Source organism: Scyliorhinus torazame, chromosome 2 (assembly GCF_047496885.1).
Source record: "Scyliorhinus torazame isolate Kashiwa2021f chromosome 2, sScyTor2.1, whole genome shotgun sequence".
Classification (NCBI taxonomy): Eukaryota; Metazoa; Chordata; class Chondrichthyes; order Carcharhiniformes; family Scyliorhinidae; genus Scyliorhinus; species Scyliorhinus torazame.
In genome coordinates this window covers 203138436-203164481 of record NC_092708.1, presented here as the reverse complement: position 1 = coordinate 203164481, position 26046 = coordinate 203138436, and the positions used below count along the sequence as shown (strand labels likewise).

Below are 26046 nucleotides of genomic sequence, written 5' to 3'. Positions count from 1 at the left end.
TTTTTAAAAACCAGGACGATGGAATGAATGGCGAGGGTAAGGAGCTTGTGGCAGGATCAAAAACAATGGCTTCAGTCCTTCCAATCTTTCGTTGAAGGAACTTCCGACTCATTCAACACTGGAAATGGTGCAGGCAATCTAACAGCACCAAGTCATTACTGGCACCGAGATGCAGATCTGATTGCCATCAGCATATATATGAAAAGCCCCAAGTCAGATCATTAGCAGACTCTGCAGAGACAATACGGAGTCAGAAAGAGAAGCTATTTCTGGAGATGCCCGATTATAATCAGAGTGAAATCTCATTAAGGCCAACATCAGAGGAAAGAGATTGGAGGGGAATGGTGTGAGCGGTCGTGTCAAAAACAAAGCTCAAGAAGGATGAAGAGGGATAACCTGGTACAGTGTACTCCACTCGTGCCGTTGACGAAGGTTATTTCATTGCTGTGACGGAAATCTGATCACAGAGGTTCAAACATGGAGTTGCAGGATACCCACCCTCTGATTTGGATGGGGTGGGGGGAGTTCAAGGAGCTTGGAGATGTTTTCAAGGACAAAGGAACGTATTGTGGTTATTAAAGGAAGGGAGTTAATGATGGCAATGTAGAAAGCTGGAGTCTGTGAGAAGAGAAAGCAACTTACAACAGCATGGGGACCAAGAAGGGAAGTTACGTGATCAGCGATTTAGTGGGAACACGATTGCAGGGAGCAGGGGATGGTTCTCTGTAGAAGGTGAGCTTAGAGGGAATCATGGGATGTACAGATGAAAGTGAAGAGGCAGGAAGTAGCACTGGAGGAAGTTGCAGAGATAGCTGAACGGATGGTCTCAAACTTAGTGATAACGAAACCATAAGATTTTGGCACTCATTGGAAGTGGAGAGGACAGGGCAGAGGGTATTCAGGAGACAGTTGATAATGGAGGAAAAGAGTTCAGGATTATCTTTGCTCTCCAGGATGACCTGGGAGTAGTGTGTGGTTTTGGCAGAGGAGAATATGACCTGACAGTATCCTTGAAAGCATCCACCCAGAATTAACGATAAAAGGCTGAACGTTTGGTACATTTTCACTTCCCACACCAATCACCCTTATAACCTCTTTGAATGAGACTGTCAGTTAGCACTGAATGAGGGTCAGTTTTAAGCTCTGTACTCATGTGCTTCAGGAAATGTGATTCATTATACATGATCATTACGCTCATCATAGAAGGAAACATGAAGTTATTGCAAACAGAATGAAAGGGCCAGTAAAGATCCAGCTGCTGTTCGGTGTTAAGTTGAAGACTGGTATTGCAGACTCAGCGACAGTATTGATTAATGCCTTGCTGTACACACATTAAAAAAAAAAATCTTTCACAGCCTAAGGTTGCCAACACTACTGAAATGGGGCAGACTTCCCAGGTTTTGGTGCGAGATGCAGGAGTTGGGGGGGGGGGGGGGGGGGGGGGGGGGGGCGTGTTGGTGTGTGTGGTGGAAGGATGGGCAGTGAGAGTGGGGTGGAGAAAGAGAGACTGGGAAAAAGAGAGAATGGGGAACAAAGAGAACTTGCTGACTGGTTGGAGAAAGAGAGAAAATGGGAGGGAAAAGCTGAAAGGTGGGAAGCAGATCAAAGGAGGGAGGCGGCGGGGAGGGTGATGTGGTCGGCTGAGCGGAACGACGGCGCCGGCTGGGCGAAACGACGGGGTCGGCTGGGCGGACGGCGGGGTCGGCTGGGCGGAACGACGGGGTCGGCTGAGCGGAACGACGGCGCCGGCTGGGCGGAACGACGGGGTCGGCTGGGCGGAACGACGGGGCCGGCTGGGCGGAACGACGGGGCCGGCTGGGCGGAACGACGGGGCCGGCTGGGCGGAACGACGGGGACGGCTGGGCGGAACGACGGGGCCGGCTGGGCGGAACGACGGGGTCGGCTGGGCGGAACGACGGGGTCGGCTGGGCGGACGGCGGGGTCGGCTGGGCGGAACGACGGGGCCGGCTGGGCGGAACGACGGGGCCGGCTGGGCGGAACGACGGGGACAGCTGGGCGGAACGACGGGGACAGCTGGGCGGAACGACGGGGACAGCTGGGCAGGACGGCGGGGTCGGCTGCGTGGATGGCGGGGTCGGCTGGGCTGAACGACGGGGTCGGCTGGGCGGACGGCGGGGTCGGCTGGGCTGAACGACGGGGCCGGCTGGGCGGAACGACGGGGCCGGCTGGGCTGAACAACGGGGTCGGCTGGGCGGACGGCGGGGTCGGCTGGGCTGAACGACGGGGTCGGCTGGGCTGAACAACGGGGTCGGCTGGGCTGAACAACGGGGTCGGCTGGGCTGAACAACGGGGTCGGCTGGGCGGGCGGCACGTCTGGCTGGGCGGGCGGCGGGGTCAGCGGGGTGGTCGACGGAGTACATGGGGGTTTCGGCGGGGCAGACGGGGGGGGGGGGGTTAGCTGGGCGGATGACTGGGTCAGCTGGGCGGATGACTGGGTCAGCTGGGCTGATGAGGTGGGTCGGCAGGGCAGATGGACGTTCGGCGGGGCAGATGGGGGGTCGGCGGGCAAGACAACAAGGGTCAGCGAAGCGGACGGCGGGTTCGGATAGGCGGACGAGGGGGGTCAGCGGGGTGGACTGGGGGGTCGGCGAGGCGGGCGGCAGGGTCGTATGGCGGATGATGGGGGTCGTCAGGGCAGATGGCGGGGCAGATGGGAGGGGTCGGCGGGGTGGACCCGGGGGTCGGCGAGGTGGACCCGGGGGTCGGCGGGGTGGACCCGGGGGTCGGCGGGGTGGACCCGGGGGTCGGCGGGGTGGACACGGGGGTCGGCGGGGTGGACACGGGGGTCGGCGGGGTGGACACGGGGGTCGGCGGGGTGGACACGGGGGTCGGCGGGGTGGACACGGGGGTCGGCGGGGTGGACACGGGGGTCGGCGGGGTGGACACGGGGGTCGGCGGGGTGGACACGGGGGTCGGCGGGGTGGACACGGGGGTCGGCGGGGTGGACACGGGGGTCGGCGGGGTGGACCCGGGGGTCGGCAAGGTGGACCCGGGGGTCGGCAAGGTGGACCCGGGGGTCGGCAAGGTGGACCCGGGGGTCGGCAAGGTGGACCCGGGGGTCGGCAAGGTGGACCCGGGGGTCGGCAAGGTGGACCCGGGGGTCGGCAAGGTGGACCCGGGGGTCGGCAAGGTGGACCCGGGGGTCGGCAAGGTGGACCCGGGGGTCGGCAAGGTGGACCCGGGGGTCGGCAAGGTGGACCCGGGGGTCGGCAGGGTGGACCCGGGGGTCGGCAGGGTGGACCCGGGGGTCGGCAAGGTGGACCCGGGGGTCGGCAAGGTGGACCCGGGGGTCGGCAAGGTGGACCCGGGGGTCGGCGGGGTGGACCCAGGGGTAGGCGGGGTGGACCCGGGGGTAGGCGGGGTGGACCCGGGGGTCGGTGGGGTGGACCCGGGGGTCGGCGGGGTGGACCCGGGGGTCGGCGGGATGGACCATGGGGTCGGCAGGGTGGACCATGGGGTCGGCAGGGTGGACCCAGGGGTCGGAGAGTGGACGCGGGTGTCGGCAGGGGCAAAATCTTTAGTTTCCTACCCATTATTTTGTACATTTGTACAAATTTGAACCGCAAGTTCAGTGGAAGATTGACAGAAATCCTACAGTAACACACTGTACAACGCCTGCCTCCAGGATGTTTTTTGCTCATTCTCTATCAAAATTCTGGTAGGGCTTGGGGAGTCCCAAACAGAACCTGTACCTGAGACCTGTAACTTGATCTGCAAGTCGGACTTACTCAATACCGGGATCATAATGCGTTCAAATGTAACAATTTTTGTTGGCATCCGGCCTGTATTAACTGACATTATATTCCTACAGTGCTCCATCAGCTGGGAATCTTTTTGGCGCCTCTATTTTGTTATTAATTCAGTCACAGGGTGACTTGAGGTTCTCAAAGGTTCTTTCCTTTAGAATTGTAAATTAAATCATAGAATCACAGAATTGTTATGGTGCAGAAAGAGGCTATTTGGCCCATCGTGTCTGTGCCAGCTCTCCATACAAGGACTTATTTGGAGTGGTTTCGCCCCATAATCCATTGCCTCCAAAATACCTGCCCACGCACTCCCACTGTTGGTCGTCTGATAGACCAATTCTCTCAGTACACCATTTTCCCAGTCAATGAGAAAGTGAATAAGTTCTCCAGTACCTAATTGGATGACTCTTGATTTTCAAACAGACAGCCTTTTCCACCCCATCTCCAATACATTTACAACTAATAGGTAAAGGTGATTCTAGCATTTGAAAAGTGAAAAAAGACACTCGATTGATTTTTTTATTATTGCTTCGAGGATTTTCCTCTTGAAGTTTAACTCTGAGATTAACCTGGTTAAGGGGCAACCCTAGTCGGTCAGGAGCAGAAGTTTGAGCACGCTTGCCTGGACGATTGCAGCACCAATAACTCAAGACGCTCGACACGACCCAGGACAAAGCAGCCTACTCGATTGGCACCCCACCCACAAACATCCACTCCCTCCACCATGGCCACATAGTAAAAATAGTATATACCACCTACAAAGTGCACTGCAGAAATTTACCAAGGCTCCTTTGCAGCACCTTCCAACCCCATGACCGCCATCAGCTAAAAGGACAAGGGCTGCAGGCACATAGGAATACCACCCCTTGAAAGTTCCCTTCTAAGCCACACACTATCCGCTCTTGGAAATACATTGCTATTCCCTCATTGTTGCTGAGTCAAAATCCTGGAACTCCCTACTGAACAGCACTACTGATGTACTCACACCACTTGGCCTATAACATTCAAGAAGACAGCCACCGTCTCAAGGGCAATTAGGGATGAGCAATAAATGCTGATCTAGCCAGCAACACCGACGTCCATAGAGAATTTTTAAAAAGATTCCCCATAGGGGAGGAAAAGTAAGCCCACACGCTCAACAGCATAAGAGTCAGTCGCATATATACTCTTAACAAAGCGGGAGATCTAAAGAATCAAAGGGTTAAAGTATGTAATAGAACTTGCATCAGCTGCAACATACTGAAAGTTGCAGCATCTGTTTGTGAAGATCTAGCACAAAAATAGGCGAGAGGGTTTAATATCGCTAAAGTGCAGCATAAACTGACAGGCTTGTCATGTCAAATGATTCTGGGTCATCATAAATTCTGCATTATGAAAGGACAGATCAATAAATCTGTGTAGCTGGTTAGCGAAACACAAATTCTGTTGTGTGATTCTTGCTTTCATGTTGTAGAAACAGATGTATTTTTCTTACCTCCAAGATTCTGTCTCCAGTCTGCAGTCTACCGTCTTTCACTGCTGCCCCTCTCTGCAGAATATTTTTGACTAGGATGGGACCAGGTCCATGCACAGAGGACTCTCTGGTGACTACTGTGAAACCAAGGCCCTCTGAACCTGGACATAGGAAGGAATCAAGGAAAAGTTGCTGTGTTAACTATTTAGTGAACAGGATAAGAAGTAACAATTTACTATAATCAATTGAAACTGTGGAGTAAAATGCAGGTATTCTAGAGCTCCTCAACAGATAAATTTTGCAACAAGTATGCTGTAAAGGAAGGTTACAGACTTTAATTTCAAAACACGCAGCCTGAATAATGCATAATATGAATTAGCACATTCCATAAATTGAGCTTGTCCACAACTCTGTTGTCCCTTTCCTAACTCACACCAAGTCCCATTTACCCATTACCCCGATGCTCATTGTTCAGTATCGCTCCCAGTTCAGCAATATCTAAAATATAAAAATCTCACCCATGTTTTCAAATCCCTCCACACCCTCACTCCTGCTTAGCTTGGTCATCTCCTCCAGCTCTACAATTCTTCATGTTAGCAACACTCCTCCTCATCGACAAAAAAGTTGAATTCCAAAAGATGAAATAAGAATTATTGCCCTTGACATCAAGGCAGCTTTTGACTGAGTGTGGCAGCAAGGGACCCTAGTAAAATTGAAGTCAATGGGAATCAATCAGGGGGGAAACTGGCCACTGGCTAGAGTCAATCCTAGCACAAATAAAAGTGGTTGCGGATTTTGGACACCATTCATCTTAGCCAGGAGCTCCCCAGGGCATTATCCCAAGCCTAAACATTTTCAGCAGTTTAGGAAAAGACCTATCCTCCACTGTAAGGTTGGGAGGTGCGGATGTTTACAGTGCACAGTTCCATTTGCAACTCTTCAGATAGTGAGAGAGTCCATGCCCGCGTGTATCAAGAATCGGCCAACATTCGGGCTTGGGCTAATAAGTGGCAAGTAACATTTGCGCCACATAACTGTCCCTAACAAGAGAGATTCTCACTGCCTCCCCTTGACATTACAATTGCTGAATCTCTACCTTCAATATCCATGGCGAGGGGAGGGGTTTGTCACCATTGACCAGAAACTTAACTGCACCACCTAACAGCGAATGAACTATCCATGAAACTACATCAGTTAATAAACAGGCTTCAGCAGTGGGAATGAATGATTTACATCGACCCACATATATCCACATATACTGACATACATATCACATTTCAATCTTTCCCAAAATTTCATTTTATATTCCTCATTCTAATTATTTTATAATTTTACATATCTATTCATCTACATGATTATCCCAAAACTGCAAACCAGAAAATAATATCAAATAATGTATTTTAATCTAGCCCACTCTATCATAATGACTATTGATTGTGTAAATTGCTCATAAAAATCATCCAGTAACTGTTGCAGGAACACATAGTATTACATAATGTAAGCCATATTACACACTATAATGCCCATTTCTTCAAGTGCATATCCTGCGGTAAGTGTAGGGCAATAAGAATGTGCAATCAGTACATAATATTCTCCTTTATCATGTAAAATAAACCTGTAATTACAATGCAGAATCTTGATTTTGTGCACAATAGTGCACAATATTCACTTTCAAAAATTAATTATCAGGGGGGCAGGAGAGGTGTGGTGCAAGGCTGAAGGTTCACCAATGGCACCGAATACGTTTGCACCTGCCCAGGCTGTCCCTGACTCTGCAGTCTTCTGACAGGTGCTCACTGCTCCTGGCACACCTTCACCAATATGGCATCAGACTAGGCTCGTCCCACCATTGTGCGCGCATGCCAACGACACAATTTTAAAACTCTCAGGGCACTCGCGGTGCTCCACTCATCCCAGTTTTTAATTCTATAGCTCGCTGAAGCGTGGTTGCGTAATGTGTGCATCTCAAGTTGAGTCTTAGGAAATTAGTTGGTGCTGTAAAACATTACGCAAACCAATGTATTATGACACAGGGTTCAGATGACAAATAATCTTTGCGATACTTGGGTATCAGCACACAAAGTAAATGCTGATCCCATGCTCTGGAGTGGAATGACAGCTGAAAAACAGTTAATGAGAATGTTCATTTCCAAAGGGGACATTTTCTCAGGCACCAATTGATTTCCAATGCGATGTACACTCCAGTTAATGGGCACCTAGATAATGGGAAATGTTCATTTAAAGAAAACATTTGTTTCCGATGCTCTCAGTTCATTCCCATATATTATCAAGTGTTTGCATCATAATAACTGAAGACACTGCATGGAAGTTTTATTCTAAAGAGACAATTTCTTCATCTTAACTGCCATGCAAAGTAAATCTGTAATTACATAGAACATAGAACGATACAGCGCAGTACAGGCCCTTCGGCCCACGATGTTGCACCGAAACAAAAGCCATCTAACCTACACTATGCCATTATCATCCATATGTTTATCCAATAAACATTTAAATGCCCTCAATGTTGGCGAGTTCACTACTGTTGCAGGTAGGGCATTCCACGGCCTCACTACTCTTTGCGTAAAGAACCTACCTCTGACCTCTGTCCTATATCTATTACCCCTCAGTTTAAAGCTATGTCCCCTCGTGCCAACCATTTCCATCCGCGGGAGAAGGCTCTCACTGTCCACCCTATCTAACCCCCTGATCATTTTGTATGCCTCTATTAAGTCTCCTCTTAACCTTCTTCTCTCTAACGAAAACAACCTCAAGTCCATCAGCCTTTCCTCATAAGATTTTCCCTCCATACCAGGCAACATCCTGGTAAATCTCCTCTGCACCCGCTCCAAAGCCTCCACGTCCTTCCTATAATGCGGTGACCAGAACTGTACGCAATACTCCAAATGCGGCCGTACCAGAGTTTTGTACAGCTGCAACATGACCTCCTGACTCCGGAACTCAATCCCTCTACCAATAAAGGCCAACACTCCATAGGCCTTCTTCACAACCCTATCAACCTGGGTGGCAACTTTCAAGGATCTATGTACATGGACACCTAGATCCCTCTGCTCATCCACACTTCCAAGAACTTTACCATTAGCCAAATATTACGCATTCCTGTTATTCCTTCCAAAGTGAATCACCTCACACTTCTCTACATTAAACTCCATTTGCCACCTCTCAGCCCAGCTCTGCAGCTTATCTATATCCCTCTGTAACCTGCTACATCCTTCCACACTGTCGACAACACCACCGACTTTAGTATCGTCTGCAAATTTACTCACCCTCCCTTCTGCGCCTTCCTCTAGGTCATTGATAAAAATGACAAACAGCAACGGCCCCAGAACAGATCCTTGTGGTACTTCACTTGTAACTGAACTCCATTCTGAACATTTCCCATCAACCACCACCCTCTGTCTTCTTTCAGCTAGCCAATTTCTGATCCACATCTCTAAATCACCCTCAATCCCCAGCCTCCGTATTTTCTACAATAGCCTACCGTGGGGAACCTTATCAAACGCTTTGCTGAAATCCATATACACCACATCAACTGCTCTACCCTCGTCTACCTGTTCAGTCACCTTCTCAAAGAACTCGATAAGGTTTGTGAGGCATGACCTACCCTTCACAAAGCCATGCTGACTATCCCTGATCATATTATTCCTATCTAGATGATTATAAATCTTGTCTCTTATAATCCCCTCCAAGACTTTACCCACTACAGACGTGAGGCTCACCGGCCTATAGTTGCCGGGGTTGTCTCTGCTCCCCTTTTTGAACAAAGGGACCACATTTGCTATCCTCTAGTCCTCTGGCACTATTCCTGTAGCCAATGATGACATAAAAATCAAAGCCAAAGGTCCAGCAATCTCTTCCCTGGCCTCCCAGAGAATCCTTGGATAAATCCCATCAGGCCCCGGGGACTTATCTATTTTCAGCCTGCCCAGAATTGCCAACACCTCTTCCCTACGTACCTCAATGCCATCTATTCTATTAGCCTGGGGCTCAGCATTCTCCTCCACAACATTATCTTTTTCCTGAATGAATACTGACGAAAAATATTCATTTAGTATCTCGCCTATCTCTTCAGACTGCACACACAACTTCCCATCCCTGTCCTTGACTGGTCCTACTCTTTCCCTAGTCATTCGCTTATTCCTGACATACTTATAGAAAGCTTTTGGGTTTTCCTTGATCCTACCTGCCAAATACTTCTCATGTCCCCTCCTTGCTCGTCTTAGCTCTCTCTTTAGATCCTTCCTCGCTACCTTGTAACTATCCATCGCCCCAACTGAAACTTCACACCTCATCTTTACATAGGCCTCCTTCTTCCTCTTAACAAGAGATTCCACTTCTTTGGTAAACCACGGTTCCCTCGCTCTACGCCTTCCTCCCTGCCTGACCGGTACATACTTAGTGTCTAATTCTAAGTGTCTCCTTACTTACACTCATCTGCATAACATGTGAAAACTTCTGAGTGTTCCTGCTTGTTATACACATTTCCTGGTGACACCTTTATAACATCCCACAGTGCACAAGAGGCAATGCCAAAGGAAGAGCAGAATTTTATTTCCGTAGCGTCTTTCACAACCTCCAGGCGCCCAAGCAAAGCACCTCGAAGCTTTGAAGTACTTTAGAAGTGTAGTCACTGTTGCAATGATGTAGGAAAGTTAGCAACCGATATGTGCATGGCATGGTCCCACAAACAGCACTGTGTTAATAACCAGATATTCTTTTCATTTTGCACTGTTGATTGAAGGATAAATGTCAGCGAGGACACTGAAGGATATCACCCTGCTCTGCTTAGAAATAGCATTTGGGATCCTTTATGGTTACCTAAGAGAGTAGACAGCTCAATCTCTAATCCAAAAAATGGCACTTCCGACAATACAACACTCCTTCAGCACTGCAATAAAGTGCCAGCCTAGATTTTGTGCAAGAGTCCTGAGATACGATTTGCATCCACAACTTTCCAGCTCAAAGGTGGAATAGTAATATCTGAAGTGTAACATCCAATATTTAATAGTTAACACCTGTTCACTCAGCATTCCCAAATTATAAAATGTACTGCCACCCATAAGGGCGGCACGGTAGCACAGTGGTTAGCACCGTTGCTTCACAGCGCCAGGGTTCCAGGTTTGATTCCTGGCTTGGGTCACTATCTGTGCGGGGTCTGCACGTTCTCCCCATGTCTGTGTGGGTTTCCTCCAGGTGCTCCCACAAATTCTGAAAGACGCGCTTGTTAGGTGAATTGGGCATTCTGAATTGTCCCTCAGTGTACCCGAACAGGCGCCGTAGTGTGGCGACTAGGAGATTTTCACAGTAACTCCATTGCAGTGTTAATATAAGCCTACCTGTCACAATAATAAAGATTATTATTACTTGTCTCCTATGCAAGTTTTCTCTCCTTTTCAAAAGAACTTTTCACTTTTTATTTTTAAGAAATAAAAACTACTATTGCGGTCTTGTCTCTTCCGTCACTCTTCCCATGCTCCCCCTATATCACTCTCCTCGCAATGTGGCCCTTCCAATTTCACCTCATTGCTGCTACTGCGCTCCATCTCTGCCAACCCTTCCACAGACCTCTCTCTCTCATTCGTCCTTTCTTGTGACCTTCTACCTCGCCCTGCAACAACGCCTGTGTTCCTTCTGTCTACTCTATCTGGGCCTACTCAGTTGGGTTTCTTCTACCTGGTTCACCTCCCTTCCACTCCCACTTCTCCCCCCCCCCCCCAGCTTCCTGTTCTCAAACTGAGTTGCTATTTCCAGACTCTGTTGCCTATTTCTACCAACCTATACAGAAAATAAACAGAGGGACGTTTCTCAGCTATACATTACGAGACACATTCGTGAGTATGTATTGTGTGTGTGTGGGCTGTATATGTGTGGTATGTGTGTGTGATATGTGTGGGTGTTGTGGGTGGGCATGGTGTGTGTTGTGGGCATGGTGTGTGTGTGTGTGTGTGTGTGTTTTATGGGCAGTAATGATCCCAGTTGATATTATAACTGGACGGGTAGATCCATGAATGGAACCCTAGTTCAAAAGACTGTAAAATTTACTTTTTTTTATGAAATGTGGAGAATTTTTTTTTTAAAATTATTTTTATTCCAAATTTTCAATATTTTTACAGTTTACGCCAATAACAAAACCCACCCAACACCTGACTTTGTCAGGTGCACCCTATACACCACATTCAGCTGCATCAACCACAGCCTCACACACGAATTTGGCGCATTCACCCTCCGCAGCACCTCACAACACAGACCATCCTCCAGCTACGTCCCCAGCTTATCCTTCCACTTAGCCTGAACCCCCTCCATGGACACATTATCCTCCTCCAAAAGCCCCCCTCGCCAACCCCTCCTGCTGACAGCACCTCTCCAGCAATGAGAAGGAGGGCGTTATTGGGAAGTTTGGGAAGACCTTCCTCATAAAGTCCCATACCTGCATGTACCAGCAACTCTCCCCCACGCCAATCCAAACTTCTCATTCAGCTCCTCCAAGCTCGCAAAGCGCCCTCCCAGAAACAGATCCTAAATCTCCTAATCCCCTTCTCCTCCCATCCCGGGAACCTCGTATCCATCCTCCCCAGCTCAAACCTGTAATTTCCCCTGATCGGCATCCCCCTGACCCCGCTCCCAACCAAAACTGCCGAAACTGCCTCCAAATCTTCAGTTTGGCCACCACCACCAGACTCACCAAATACTTCCCTGGGGCCATCGGGAGCGGTGCCGTCGCCAGCACCCACAACCCCGACCCCCTACACAAACCCACCTCCTTCCTTACTCACAAAGCCCCCACCTCCCTATTCCGTCCCTGAACCTTCCATACATTCGCCACCCAATAATAGTACATCAGATTCGGGAGGCCTAGCTTTCCAACTGCCATCCTCTCTGCAGCACCACCTTCCTTTTCCAGGCCACCTTCCAACCCAGACAACGATAAGATCAGCCTATCCACCCCTTTGAAAAAGGCCTTAGGCAAAAAGACCGGCAGCTATTGAAAGAAGAACAAGAATCACGGCATAATATTCATCTTCACTGCCTATACCCGGGTCGCCTACGACAGAAGAAGATTGCCCCACCATAAGAAATCAGCCATCACCCTCCCTACCAAGCTAGGGAAATTGAACTTCCGAAGACCTGCCTAAAACTAGGCCACCTGCACCCCCAAATACCAAAAGTGAGAGGCTGACAACCGGAATGGCAGCCCCCCCAACCCCAAATTTCTGCAACACCACCATCAAATAACTTCACTCCACACAATCAAATGCCTTCTCCGTATCTAATGACACGACCACCTCCAGCTCCCTTCCCTCTGGCAGAGAAAGCAGCACATTCAGCAACCGCCTCACATTTCATGACAACTATCTGCCCCTAATGAACCCAGTCTGATCCTCCCCAATCACCCTCGGAAGGTACTGCTCCAACCTTAATGCCAGCACCTTTGCCACATGCAGCAGAAATATAGGCCTGCACGACCCACACTCCACCGGATTCTTATCCTTCTTAAGCAGCAATGACTTGGGGGCCTGCCCCATTGTTTTCAGCAAGACCCACCTGACAATCGGGTCCTTGAACATTTCCACCAGCAACGGCGCTGCTTGTCCATAAATCTCTTGTAAAATTCAACCGGGAACCCATCCGGCCCCGCCGCCTTCGCCCGTCTGCATCTTCCCAATTGCCGCCTTCACTTCCTCGATCTCCACCAGCTCCGCCTTCTCCACCTCCCCCAACCTCAGGCACTCTAACCCCCCCCAAAAAAACTCCCTTATCTCACGCTCATCCTCTGGTGGCTCCGACTGATACAGGTCCCTATAAAACTCCTCAAACATCTTGTAAATCTGCTCCAGCGCGACCACCACTTACCCCGTCCTATCCCGAACCCAAACTATCTCCTTTAACGTGGCCTGCCTGCGAAGCTGAGCTGCCAACATCCGGCCTGCTTTTTCCCCATGCTCATAGACAGCCCCCTCGCTCTTCTCAGCTGACACACCACTTTCCCATAGATAGCAAGTTGAACCTCGCCTGTACCTCCTTCTTCTTTACTAGGAGCCCTGGATCTAGGTCCCCCACATATCTCCCATCCAACTCCAAAATCTCTTCCATCAACCATTGGCATTCCTCCCTCTCCACCTTAGCCTTAAATGAGATCACCTCCCCCCTCACCACTGCCTTCAGAGCCTCCAAAACTGCCAATGGCAAGACTTGCCCATGCAATTAAACCCCACATACTCCTCAATCATCCTCCTAATATTATGACAGAAGCTCCGATCAACCCTGAATGAAACACCTGGCTCACCCAACCCTTCCTAAGCCTGATCTGGTCCTTCACACTCAGGTGCAGCATCACCACATTGTGGTGATGTGCATCAATGTAAATACATGTAGGCTCGCTAGACACTAGAGGGAGCACAAGAGACATCACACACATACTCAACCAATAAATCAAGTAGATAGGACACGACCAATAGACATTCACGATACACACAGAGGTGACACCACCACAGGAGGGCATTACACCAACCCATATATAAAGGACACCACACACATGATCTGCCTCTTTCCAGTGGAGACAGTCAGTGACAGACACAGGGTTGATTCAATATTACACCCACCGCGTGGATTGCAGAAACTGGTTAGTCAGTCTGGGTAGCTAGAGTAGGATTAGCAGTAGTGTCGAACCCGAGTAATAGAAGTGTAAATAGTTTAATAAACGTGAAGTTATCTCCACGTCTGAACCTTCCTTTGTCAAGTGCACCACAAGGAAGCCGCACCTACAACATAACAAATCACACGTCAGCTTTTAAACTCTTCAAATGTGCAAAATCTCTTGCTCTCTTCACCAGTCCCCCCCTAACTCCCTCACGTTCTACGTCACCATTCTGACTGGGGGTCTCTCACCAACACCTCCCCCTCCCACCCCCCACCATCTGGCCTGGGCTTGCAAAATCCTACCAACTGTCCTGGCTTGAGACAATTCACACCTCTTTAACCTGGAATTATCCCTCTCTCTGGATCTGTAAAGACTTTATTACTTGCAAATGCTCGCATTCAAAGTATTGTCTTGCATCTTTGACTTTGTTTATATGTATGTTTCTGGAACCTACCTCTTCATTCATCTGAGGAAGGAGCAGTGCTGTGAAAGCTAGTGATTTGAAACAAACCTGTTGGACTGTAACCTGGTGTTGTAAGACTTCTTACTGTGCTCACCCCAGTCCAACGCCGGCATCTCCACAAGATGTCAAAATAAGGATTCTGCCATTTACTATATATTGCCCTCCTTCCAAAATGCATTATCTTACATTTGTCCGGATTAAACTCCATCTGCCATCTCTCTGCCCAAGTGTCCAACCAATCTATATCCTGCTGTATTCTCTGATAGTCCGCATCACTATCCACAATTCCACCAACCTTTGTGCCGTCCGCAAACTTACTAATCAGACCAGTTACATTTTCCTCCAAATCATTTATATACACTACAAACAGCAAAGGTCCCAGCACTGATCCCTGCGGAGCACCACTAGTCACAGCCGTCCATTCAGAAAAACACCCTTCCACTGCTACCCTCTATCTTTACAGCATTTAATGTGGTGATGTTTGCACTATGCTGAATACCATGCAACATAAGCACCGAAGTGAACAAAACGCAGTTATTATTCCCAATGTTTCCTATGGCTTACTGGTAACAGTCTCGCCTCTGAATCAGATGGTTGTGGGTTCAAGTCTATGTCTGGAGGCATGAAAACAAATCGAGTGCAGTAATGAGCAGGTGCTGCACCGTAGAAGGTTCAGATCAGATGGCTATTATCACACTGCTGTTCGTAAATTGGTTGCTGCAATTTCTATATCACAACAATGACTACAATTCTGAAGCACCCTATTTCCCTTCTGGGTTGTAAAACAAAAACATACCTTTTTTTAAATCGATTTTGATCTTTTTTCCCTGCTTCTTGGTCCCAAATGATGTTGGTGAGGATGTTTTCTTTGGCAATACTGAGTGACTGTTGCTTCTCAGCTGTTTGGGGCTGCTGACCTGCGTTGAAATGAAGGATGAGCTATTCTCTGAGCTACTGGGATAAATCAAATCCGTGGGTTTGCTGGTTGGTTTTGAGCACACTGGTGGTAGAACCCTGGTTTTGGAATCGTCCTCGTGGCTGTGACTACTGAGTGTTCCAATTGCTGACCTTTCATACCTGTCCCGGTTATAACCTGGAACGATCTGGAGCTGCACAGCAGGAAGCCTCATTGCATTCCGAAAAACCTCCTGCGCCCTGCAATTCAAAGAAAAGGAGTTAAAAGTCAAACTGCATCATTCAGACCTGAGGCTCCAGAAAAAGAGGTTTTCTATGGGGTTTTTTAAATGTCTCATTCTGCCCCTTTATGTGGATTTCTTCCCCATCCCTGACACTGTCCAGACAAAAATGGTGTTCCATTCAGGATGAGGAGATTGTAGCTAGATTATAAGCCAACTGCTAGAAATGAAATGAAAATCGCTTATTGTCACAAGTAGGCTTGAAATGAAGTTACTGTGCAGTAAAACAGGATTCACTACGATGGTTTGTCCTATTGGTTTTGCTTCCCTTCCTTTTTATTTAAAAATATTTCATTAAGGCATTTATAAATTTTTAACAACAATTTCAAGAGGAAAAACAACAAAGTAACACCCACCCAACCAACAACCACACCCAGCCAAGATGGCTTACATAGGCAGTTCCCCAGTCCCCCTCCCCACTAACTAATCCCGCCTCAACCACCCCCCCCCACCTACCTCCCGCCCTCCCTAACCGCCCCCCCCCCCCCCCCCCCCCACACCTCCCACCCCCCCCAACCCGGTTTTCTTTCTGCTGATTTCGGGAGCTCCGCATCCCTCCGTACCAATAAGGTCCACCTCCGGGCTACCAGGGTGGCAAAGGCCAGAATGTTAGCCTCTCTCACCCCTTGGACTCCCGGATCTTCCGACACACCAGAAATTGCCACCTCTGGACTCGGAACCACCCGTACCTTCAATACCGTGTACATGACATCGGCAAATCCTTGCTAGAATCCCCTATGCTTTGGACATGCCCAAATTATGTGGATATGATTCACGGGCCCTCTCGCACGCCAACCATACTTGTCCTCCACCCCTTCAAAAAACCTGCTCATCCGGTCACAGTCATATGAGCCCTGTGGACCACATTGAATTGTATCAGTCTGAGCCTGACACATGACGAGGATGCATTAATCCTATTCAAGGCATCCTCCCACAATCCCGTCTCCAATTCCTTGCCCAACTCTTCCTCCCATTTTCGCAGTGTCTCCCCTATGAGTGTTCCCTCCCATTCCATGCTCTTTATAAATTTCCGAGATCTTACCCTCCCCCACTCCCATTTTCGACACCACCTTGTCCTGTATCCCCTAGGGCGGTAGGGGTGGAAATGTCGAAACCTGCCTCCGTGTAAAGTCCCTAACCTGGAGATAGCAGAACTCATTCCCACCGGGCAGCTGAAACTCCTCCTCCAAGTCCTCCAAGCACGGAAAGCTACCGTCAATAAACAGGTCCCCTAACCGCTCAATCACAGCTCGCTGCCACCTCCGAAACCACCCATTGGGATCTGACACAAAGATTGCTGGTCTCCAAGACTATCATTATATGTACACAGGATGGAAAAGTGAATACAGACATTCATGGATTTGGGAAGAGACAGTTACAGTGGGAAGGAGCTCAAGGACTCTACCCCATCACAGACCGGTTTTTTCAATTGCCGTATATTCCATGCATGCCTGTGGTTCTTCAGTATCAAATGAGGGCAAGTGTTAAAAATGCTCAATCAAGCAAAAGAAAGTCAATCATAGCAACAATTTTTGTGGGGGTACTATAATTCACACACAACACAGAAGATTTAATAAAAATGTTCCGATTGAGGCCACAACGCCACTATCCTGCCTTCCCCCAATTCCCTTGAGTTAGCTTCAACACAGTGTGTTGAAGCTTTGAGAGAGCTCAGGTACAGTCAGGACCCAAAGGGAAAACGTAGTCACGAGGTTTGAGAAAAAAACAGCCTCGCTTACTGAACAAATGTTCTGTCCGTTAAATCGTTGTCATTAATTTTGACAATGCACTCGTTCTCTTGGAGCAGCCTCTCCCTTTTTGTTCGGCTGTTCTCTTCAATACCACGAATGCTTAGACCAAGGAATCTGGAGGACAAACAACAAAACAGCATGTATGAGATTTACATACAAATATATGAATTAATAATAATCATTTTTATTGTCACAAGTAGGCTTACATTTACACTGCAGTGAAGTTAAATCCCCTAGTCGCCACATTCCGGCGCCTGTTCGGGTACACAGAGGGAGAATTCAGGATGTCCAAATTACCTAACAAGCACGTCTTTCGGGACTTGTGGGAGGAAACCGGAGCACCCGGAGGAAACCCACGCAGACACAGGGAGAACGTGCAGACTCCACACAGACAGTAACCCAAGCCGAGAATCGAGCCTGGGACCCTGAAACTGTGAAGCAACAGTAATTAAGAGCTTGAGGAGGCCATTCAGCGCCTCAAGCCTGCTCAGCTATCCCGTAAGATCATAGCTGATCCGATTGTGGCTACAAAGCCACTATCCTGCCAACACCCAATTCCCTTCCACTCCATTGTTAGTCAAGAATCTATTTATTTACCTCTGCCTTAAAAATATTCAATGATCTTGTCTCTATCACTCTCTGGGTTCAGAGCTCCACAGACTCATGATCCTCAGAGAGAAAGAAATTCTCCTAACTTCTGTCTTAAATGGGAGTCCTTGGGCTGGATTCTCCACACCCCGATGTCAAAATTGCGGCCGGTGCCAGGGCGGAGAATCCAGTTTGATGCCGAAATTAGGCCAGGCGCTGGTTCGGCGATTCTTCAGGCACCGAAAAGCAGAGAGTACGCCAGGCTGCCAGGGGCCATTGCCAGAGGCCCGCTCTATCATTCTCCGCCCCCGACCGGCTGAGTTCCCAACGGCGTTGAACTAACCTGCTACTGCTGGTCGGGATACTCGCATGGCGGCTGCGGACTCAGTCTGCAGCCGCCCTGTTCGGGCGCGGGCCAATGGAAGGCCGGGGGGGGGGGCCTTATAGGCGGCCGGGGAATGCTTGTGCGGGGTTTGAGGGTCGGGCGTGTAGCCAATCGGGTGGTCTCTGTTTTGTTGTGCTCTTGACGTAGCATAAGCTGCTTCCTTGATATACACTCTTAAAAAGGAAGGTTCAGACTTGGAGGTAGCTTTAACGCATTTATTAAACTGTTAACGATTCTCCCACTTGGATTCGACTCTCCTGTTAATCCTGCTATAGCTACTCAGACTAACTAACCAGTCTGCTACCATCCACGTGGTGGGTGTGATGTGTTTCAATCAACCCTCTCTGTACTCACTAAGTGTCTCCACTGGAAAGAGGAAGATCATGTGTGCTGTGTCCTTATACATGGGTTGGTGTAATGCCCCCCTGTGGTAGTGTCACGTCTGGGTGTGTCGTGACTGCCCATTGGTCGTGACCTATCTTACTGACCTATTAGTTGAATGTCTGTGTGTCATGATGTCTCTAGTGCTCCCTCTGGTGTCTAGCTAGGAGTAGTGTGTTCACATTAACCCCTTGTGTATTTACAGTGATGCATATCACCACAGTCTCTTTCTTGGGTCTGGCTCCGCGGTCCGAGTCCGCCATGGAGCGCGGCGCGACCGCTGAAGGCCGCCACAATGCGCATGTGCGGCCTCCAACCCAGAAGTGCGGGGGCCCGTATCTGCAGCAAAAACAGCGAGATTTACTCCGGGTCCCTGCTGGCCCCTTCAGGGCTATGAATTCGTGTCCCTTTTTTCCAAGATTTTCAGGAGTAAGACTCCGTGGTTTTGATGCCGGCATGGGTTCATAGTCCCAATAATTGAGAATCCAGTCCCTTGATTTTTAAATGGGTCCCCTATTTCTGGTCTGTCCTACAAGGGGAAACATCCTGTCAGCATCCACTCTCTCAAGTTGCCTCAGGATCCTATATGTTTCAATAAGATCGCCTCTCATTCTTCTAAATGCCAATGGGTACAGGCCCAACCTTTCCTCATAAGATAATATTGTCATCACAGAAATCAACTGAGTGACCTTTCTCTGAGCTACATCTTGGAAACATCCGCCTGCCTGACAGAATTGACCAAGTCAAAGCAAAAAGAGGAAACCTGTATCAGTTTACACTGAAGGAAATTACCCTGTGTTATTGTATTTGTCACCCATTTAGCTATCTATTGTAATATTCAAAATGTAATATTCTCACCTCTGAGTCACAGGGTTCCAGTTTCAAGCCCCAATCCAGGGTCTGAGCACAAAACTCAAGGCTGATGCTCCAGTGAAGTACTGAGGGAGTGCGGCATTGTCAGAGGTGCCATATTTTGGATGAGATTTTAAACTGAGACCCCCCAGCTGTCTGCTCACATGGATGCAAAAGGCCCCATTTCAAAGAACAGCATGAATTATTTCCAAAGTCCTGGTCAATATTTATCCCTCAATTAAACATTACAACTGTGATTCACACTTTAGAATAGTACAAATACTTCAAAAGTACTTCTTTGGCTTGTTGTGTTCTGTCGTGCCACCGTTGATAAAGATACACACAGAAGAGACTTCCGGGTGCGGCGATGACCAGCTGAGTCGCACGTTTCGGCAGCTCCCTGTGAAACGGACTTTTGGGCTCTTGATAGGAGCCCCAACGGCAATTTTGACGGCTAAAAACACTGTGCGGGAAACCAGAAGGGAATCCCCCCTGGATACGGATGGAAAAAGGAGGAGAAAGTGGCCAGATTGCAGTGGATCCTTTAGAACAGCGGCAAGGAAGGCAAGCAAAAACCAAGATGGCGTCGGAAGGTGGCAGTTTAACATGGGGCCCTGAACAACAAGAGTTCTTGAAATGCTGTGTGGAAGAGATCAAAAAGGAAATGAAGAAAGAGCTGTTGGCCCCGATACTACAGGCGATCGAAGGGCTAAAGGAGGAACAAAAGACCCAGGAGCGGGAGCTTCGGGTCATGAAGGCAAAGGCAGCCGAGAATGAGGACGACATACAGGGCCTGGTGGTGAAGACGGAGACGCAGGAGGCACATCAGAAACGATGTGTGGAAAGGTTGGAGGCACTGGAAAACAACGCAAGGAGGAACAACCTGAGGATTCTTGGTCTTCCTGAAGGTGTGGAGGGAGCGGACGTCGGGGCATATGTGAGCACGATGCTGCACTCGTTAATGGGAGCGGAGGCCCCGGCGGGTCTGTTGGAGGTGGAGGGAGCATACCGAGTGATGGCGCGAGGACCGAGAGCAGGAGAAATTCCCAGAGCCATAGTGGTGAGATTCCTCCGTTTTAAGGATAGAGAAATGGTCCTTAGATGGGCGAAGAAAACTCGGAGCAGTAAATGGGAGAACGCGGTGATCCGCGTTTATCAAGACTGGAGTGCGGAGGTGGCGAGAAGGAGGGCGAGCTTTAATCGGGCCAAGGCGGTGCTTCATAAAAAGAAGATAAAATTTGGAATGCTGCAACCGGCAAGACTGTGGGTCACATATCGAGGGAGGCACCACTACTTTGAGACGGCGGATGAAGCGTGGACTTTTATTGTGGAAGAAAAACTGGAATGAGTGGGTTATTAAAAAGAACGTTCGAACAAAGTGGTGGGGCGAATGTGGGGGGCAAAGAGGGGTTTTATGTACTAATCCTGCGATGTGGTAACTTTTCTCTCTCCCACAGGTGGTGATGGGGGGAGGAGGGGAGGTGGAGGAGATGGGGCGTTGGCCATTGGGGGCGGGGCCAAGGGAGCAGCGCGGGCTTGGTTCCCACGCTATGATAATCATGGCGGGAATAGAGAAGCAGGAAGGAGGGGGTGTCGCACGGTGCGAGCCGAGGTCACGGGGGAAGCCGAGGTCAGCCAGAGTTTGCTGACTTCTGGGAGCAACATGGGGGGAGTAATTACGCTAGCGGGGGATCTAGCGGGGGGGGGGGTGGGAGGGGGGAATTACTGGGTTGCTGCTGCTGTGGAGAGGGGGGAGCTGGTATGGGAGAGGATGGGTGGGGGGGCACTGCCTGGGGGAGATACAGCTACGTGGGAACCGGGTGAGGAGCTGGAAAAAGGTGATGGCTAATCGACAAGAGGGGGGGGGGTAGGAAGCCCCCCAACTCGGCTGATCACGTGGAACGTGAGAGGGCTGAACGGGCCGATAAAGAGGGCACGGGTACTCGCGCACCTTAAGAAACTTAAGGCAGATGTGGTTATGTTACAGGAAACGCACCTGAAACTGATAGACCAGGTTAGGCTACGCAAAGGATGGGTGGGGCAGGTGTTCCATTCGGGGCTTGATGCGAAAAACAGGGGGGTGGCTATATTAGTGGGGAAGCGGGTAATGTTCGAGGCAAAGACTATAGTGGCGGATAACGGGGGCAGATACGTGATGGTGAGTGGCAAACTACAGGGGGAGACGGTGGTTTTGGTAAACGTATATGCCCCGAACTGGGATGATGCCAATTTTATGAGGCGGATGCTAGGACGCATTCCGGACCTAGAGATGGGAAAGCTGATAATGGGGGGAGATTTTAATACGGTGTTGGAACCAGGGCTGGATAGGTCGAAGTCCAGGACTGGAAGGAGGCCGGCAGCAGCCAAGGTACTTAAAGATTTTATGGAGCAGATGGGAGGTGTAGACCCGTGGAGATTTAGCAGACCTAGGAGTAAGGAGTTCTCGTTTTTCTCCTATGTCCATAAAGTCTACTCGCGAATAGACTTTTTTGTGCTGGGTAGGGCATTGATCCCGAAGGTGAGGGGAACGGAGTATACGGCTATAGCCATTTCGGATCATGCTCCACACTGGGTGGACTTGGAGATAGGGGAGGAAACAGGAGGGCGCCCACCCTGGAGAATGGACATGGGACTAATGGCAGATGAGGGTGTGTGTCTAAGGGTGAGGGGGTGCATTGAAAAGTACTTGGAACTCAATGATAATGGGGAGGTCCAGGTGGGAGTGGTCTGGGAGGCGTTGAAGGCGGTGGTTAGAGGGGAGCTGATATCAATAAGGGCACATAAAGGGAAGCAGGAGAGTAAGGAACGGGAGCGGTTGCTGAAAGAACTTTTGAGGGTGGACAGACAATATGCGGAAGCACCGGAGGAGGGACTGTACAGGGAAAGGCAAAGGCTACATGTAGAATTTGACTTGCTGACTACAGGCACTGCAGAGGCACAATGGAGGAAGGCACAGGGTGTACAGTATGAATATGGGGTGAAGGCGAGCAGGTTGCTGGCACACCAATTGAGGAAAAGGGGAGCAGCGAGGGAAATAGGGGGAGTGAGGGATGAGGAAGGAGAGATGGAGCGGGGAGCGGAGAGAGTGAATGGAGTGTTCAAGACATTTTATAAAAAATTATATGAAGCTCAACCCCCGGATGGGAGGGAGAGAATGATGGGCTTCTTGGATCGGCTGGAATTTCCCAAGGTGGAAGAGCAGGAAAGGGTGGGACTGGGAGCACAGATCGAGGTAGAAGAAGTGGTGAAAGCAATTAGGAGCATGCAGGCGGGAAAGGCCCCGGGACCGGATGGATTCCCAGTCGAATTCTATAGAAAACATGTGGACTTGCTCGCCCCGGTACTGACGAGGACCTTTAATGAGGCAAAGGAAAGGGGACAACTGCCCCCGACTATGTCTGAAGCAACGATATCGCTTCTCTTAAAGAAGGAAAAGGACCCGCTACAATGCGGGTCCTATAGACCTATTTCCCTCCTAAATGTAGATGCCAAGGTCCTGGCCATGAGAATAGAGGAATGTGTCCCGGGGGTGGTCCACGAGGACCAAACTGGGTTTGTGAAGGGGAGACAGCTGAACACGAATATACGGAGGTTGTTAGGGGTAATGATGATGGCCCCACCAGAGGGAGAAACGGAGATAGTAGTGGCGATGGATGCCGAGAAAGCATTTGATAGAGTGGAGTGGGATTATTTGTGGGAGGTGTTGAGGAGATTTGGTTTTGGAGAGGGGTATGTTAGGTGGGTGCAGCTGTTGTATAGGGCCCCAGTGGCGAGCGTGGTCACGAATGGACGGGGATCTGCATATTTTCGGCTCCATAGAGGGTAAAGGCAGGGATGCCCTCTGTCCCCATTATTGTTTGCACTGGCGATTGAGCCCCTGGCGATAGCGTTGAGGGGTTCCAAGAAGTGGAGGGGAGTACTTAGGGGAGGAGAAGAACACCGGGTATCTTTGTATGCGGACGATTTGCTACTATACGTGGCGGACCCGGCGGAGGGGATGCCAGAAATAATGCAGATACTTGGGGAGTTTGGGGATTTTTCAGGGTATAAATTGAACATGGGGAAAAGTGAGTTGTTTGTGGTGCATCCAGGGGAGCAGAGTAGAGAAATAGAAGACCTACCGTTGAGGAAGGTAACAAGGGACTTTCGTTACCTGGGGATCCAGATAGCTATGAATTGGGGCACATTGCATAGGTTAAATTTAACGCGGTTGGTGGAACAGATGGAGGAGGATTTCAAGAGATGGGATATGGTATCCCTGTCACTGGCAGGGAGGGTGCAGGCGGTTAAGATGGTGGTCCTCCCGAGATTCCTCTTTGTGTTTCAGTGCCTCCCGGTGGTGATCACGAAGGCTTTTTTTTAAAAGGATTGAAAAGAGCATCATGGGTTTTGTGTGGGCCGGGAAGACCCCGAGAGTGAGGAAGGGATTCTTACAGCATAGCAGGGATAGGGGGGGGCTGGCACTACCGAGCCTAAGTGAGTATTATTGGGCCGCTAATATTTCAATGGTGAGTAAGTGGATGGGAGAGGAGGAGGGAGCGGCGTGGAAGAGATTAGAGAGGGCGTCCTGTAGGGGGACTAGCCTACAGGCTATGGTGACAGCCCCATTGCCGTTCTCACCGAGGAACTACACCACAAGCCCGGTGGTGGTGGCTACACTGAAGATTTGGGGACAGTGGAGACGGCATAGGGGAAAGACTGGAGCCTTGGGGGGGTCCCCGATAAGAAACAATCATAGGTTTGCCCCGGGGGGAATGGATGGGGGATATGGAATGTGGCAAAGAGCAGGAATAACGCAACTGAAAGATCTGCTTGTGGATGGGAAGTTCGCGAGTCTGGGAGCGCTGACCGAGAAATATGGGTTGCCCCAAGGGAATGCATTCAGGTATATGCAACTGAGGGCTTTTGCGAGGCAACAGGTGAGGGAATTCCCGCAGCTCCCGACACAAGAGGTGCAGGACAGAGTGATCTCAAAGACATGGGTGGGGGATGGTAAGGTGTCAGATATATATAGGGAAATGAGGGACGAAGGGGAGACTATGGTAGATGAACTAAAAGGGAAATGGGAAGAAGAGCTGGGGGAGGAGATCGAGGAGGGGCTGTGGGCAGATGCCCTAAGCAGGGTAAACTCGTCGTCCTCGTGTGCCAGGCTAAGCCTGATTCAGTTTAAGGTATTACACAGGGCACATATGACTGGAGCACGGCTCAGTAAATTTTTTGGGGTGGAGGATAGGTGTGCGAGGTGCTCGAGAAGCCCAGCGAATCATACCCATATGTTTTGGTCATGCCCGGCACTACAGGGGTTTTGGATGGGGGTGACAAAGGTGCTTTCAAAAGTAGTAGGAGTCCGGATCGAACCAAGCTGGGGGTTGGCTATATTTGGGGTTGCACAAGAGCCGGGAGTGCAGGAGGCGAGAGAGGCCGATGTTTTGGCCTTTGCGTCCCTAGTAGCCCGGCGCAGGATATTGCTAATGTGGAAAGAAGCCAAGCCCCCGGGGGTGGAGACCTGGATAAATGACATGGCGGGGTTTATAAAGCTAGAGCGGATTAAGTTCGTCCTAAGGGGGTCGGCTCAAGGGTTCACCAGGCGGTGGCAACCATTCGTCGAATGCCTCGCAGAAAGATAGACGGAATGGGAAAAAGAAGGCAGCAGCAGCAGCCCAGGATCGGGGGAGGAGGAACCAGAAGGACCCTCAGGGTCGTTAATATATACTGTATAGTATGTATAGGTCGTTGCTACAGATAGTTATATATTGGACTGTTAAATTATATTTTTGGAGAGTGTTACTTGTGACAAGGCAGTTGCCAATTAGGGCTAGTTTTCATTTTTGTTATTTATTATTTATTCATTTTTTGTTTATAAAATAGGTCATTGTTATTTGTGTTGTTATAATATTGTGTAAAGGATGCACAATGTACTGTGTTGGTTGACCAAAAATTTTCAATAAAATATTTAATAATAAAGATACACACAGAACATATATGTATTCAACTAGAATGATGATTTATTGTCAAACACAAGGAAAGATAACTTACAGATTTATATACAGACAAAGTTACTTGCATTCCTAGGGAGCTACTGCAAGTGCGACTATCCTGTAGTATGTCCTACGATCAACTGACGGGTCACTCCTGTCACATGATGCATGTCTGATGCCACCCGCTGGCCGGAGGTCATAATTATGATTACAATAATTAGCACAGGGCTAAATAGCTGGCTTTTAAAGCAGACCAAGGCAGGCCAGCAACATGGTTCAATTCCCGTACCAGCCTCCCCGAACAGGCACCGGAATGTGGCGACTAGGGGCTTTTCACAGTAACTTCATTTGAAGTCTACATGTGACAATAAGCGATTTTCATTTCATTTTTTCACATGTACTGGTATTCAACTTTACACATCTATACAACTATATACATTTATGGTTGCATGCATATCACCACATGGCTGTAAAGCACTTTGAAACATCCAAGGGTTGTGAAAAGCACTATACGAAGTTAAGTCTTTTGTTTCTTTAACAACAGTAGTTTTCAATAATCTGAAAGGCAAGCTTAGT

General features: G+C 49.4%; 1 protein-coding gene across 4 annotated transcripts in view; it reads right to left on the bottom strand.

Annotated features, from left to right (window-relative positions):
* Positions 1 to 26046, bottom strand: part of pard3bb (par-3 family cell polarity regulator beta b) — a 1556033-nt gene that overhangs the window by 814962 nt on the left and 715025 nt on the right. For all 4 annotated transcript variants that reach the window (XM_072482810.1, XM_072482818.1, XM_072482833.1 and 1 more), the window contains 3 exons: positions 17275 to 17400; positions 15136 to 15494; positions 5242 to 5381 (listed from right to left, as the gene is read on the bottom strand). In XM_072482810.1, coding sequence (XP_072338911.1) covers positions 5242 to 5381; positions 15136 to 15494; positions 17275 to 17400 — 625 coding nt within the window. The remainder of the gene's footprint in view (positions 1 to 5241; positions 5382 to 15135; positions 15495 to 17274; positions 17401 to 26046) is intronic.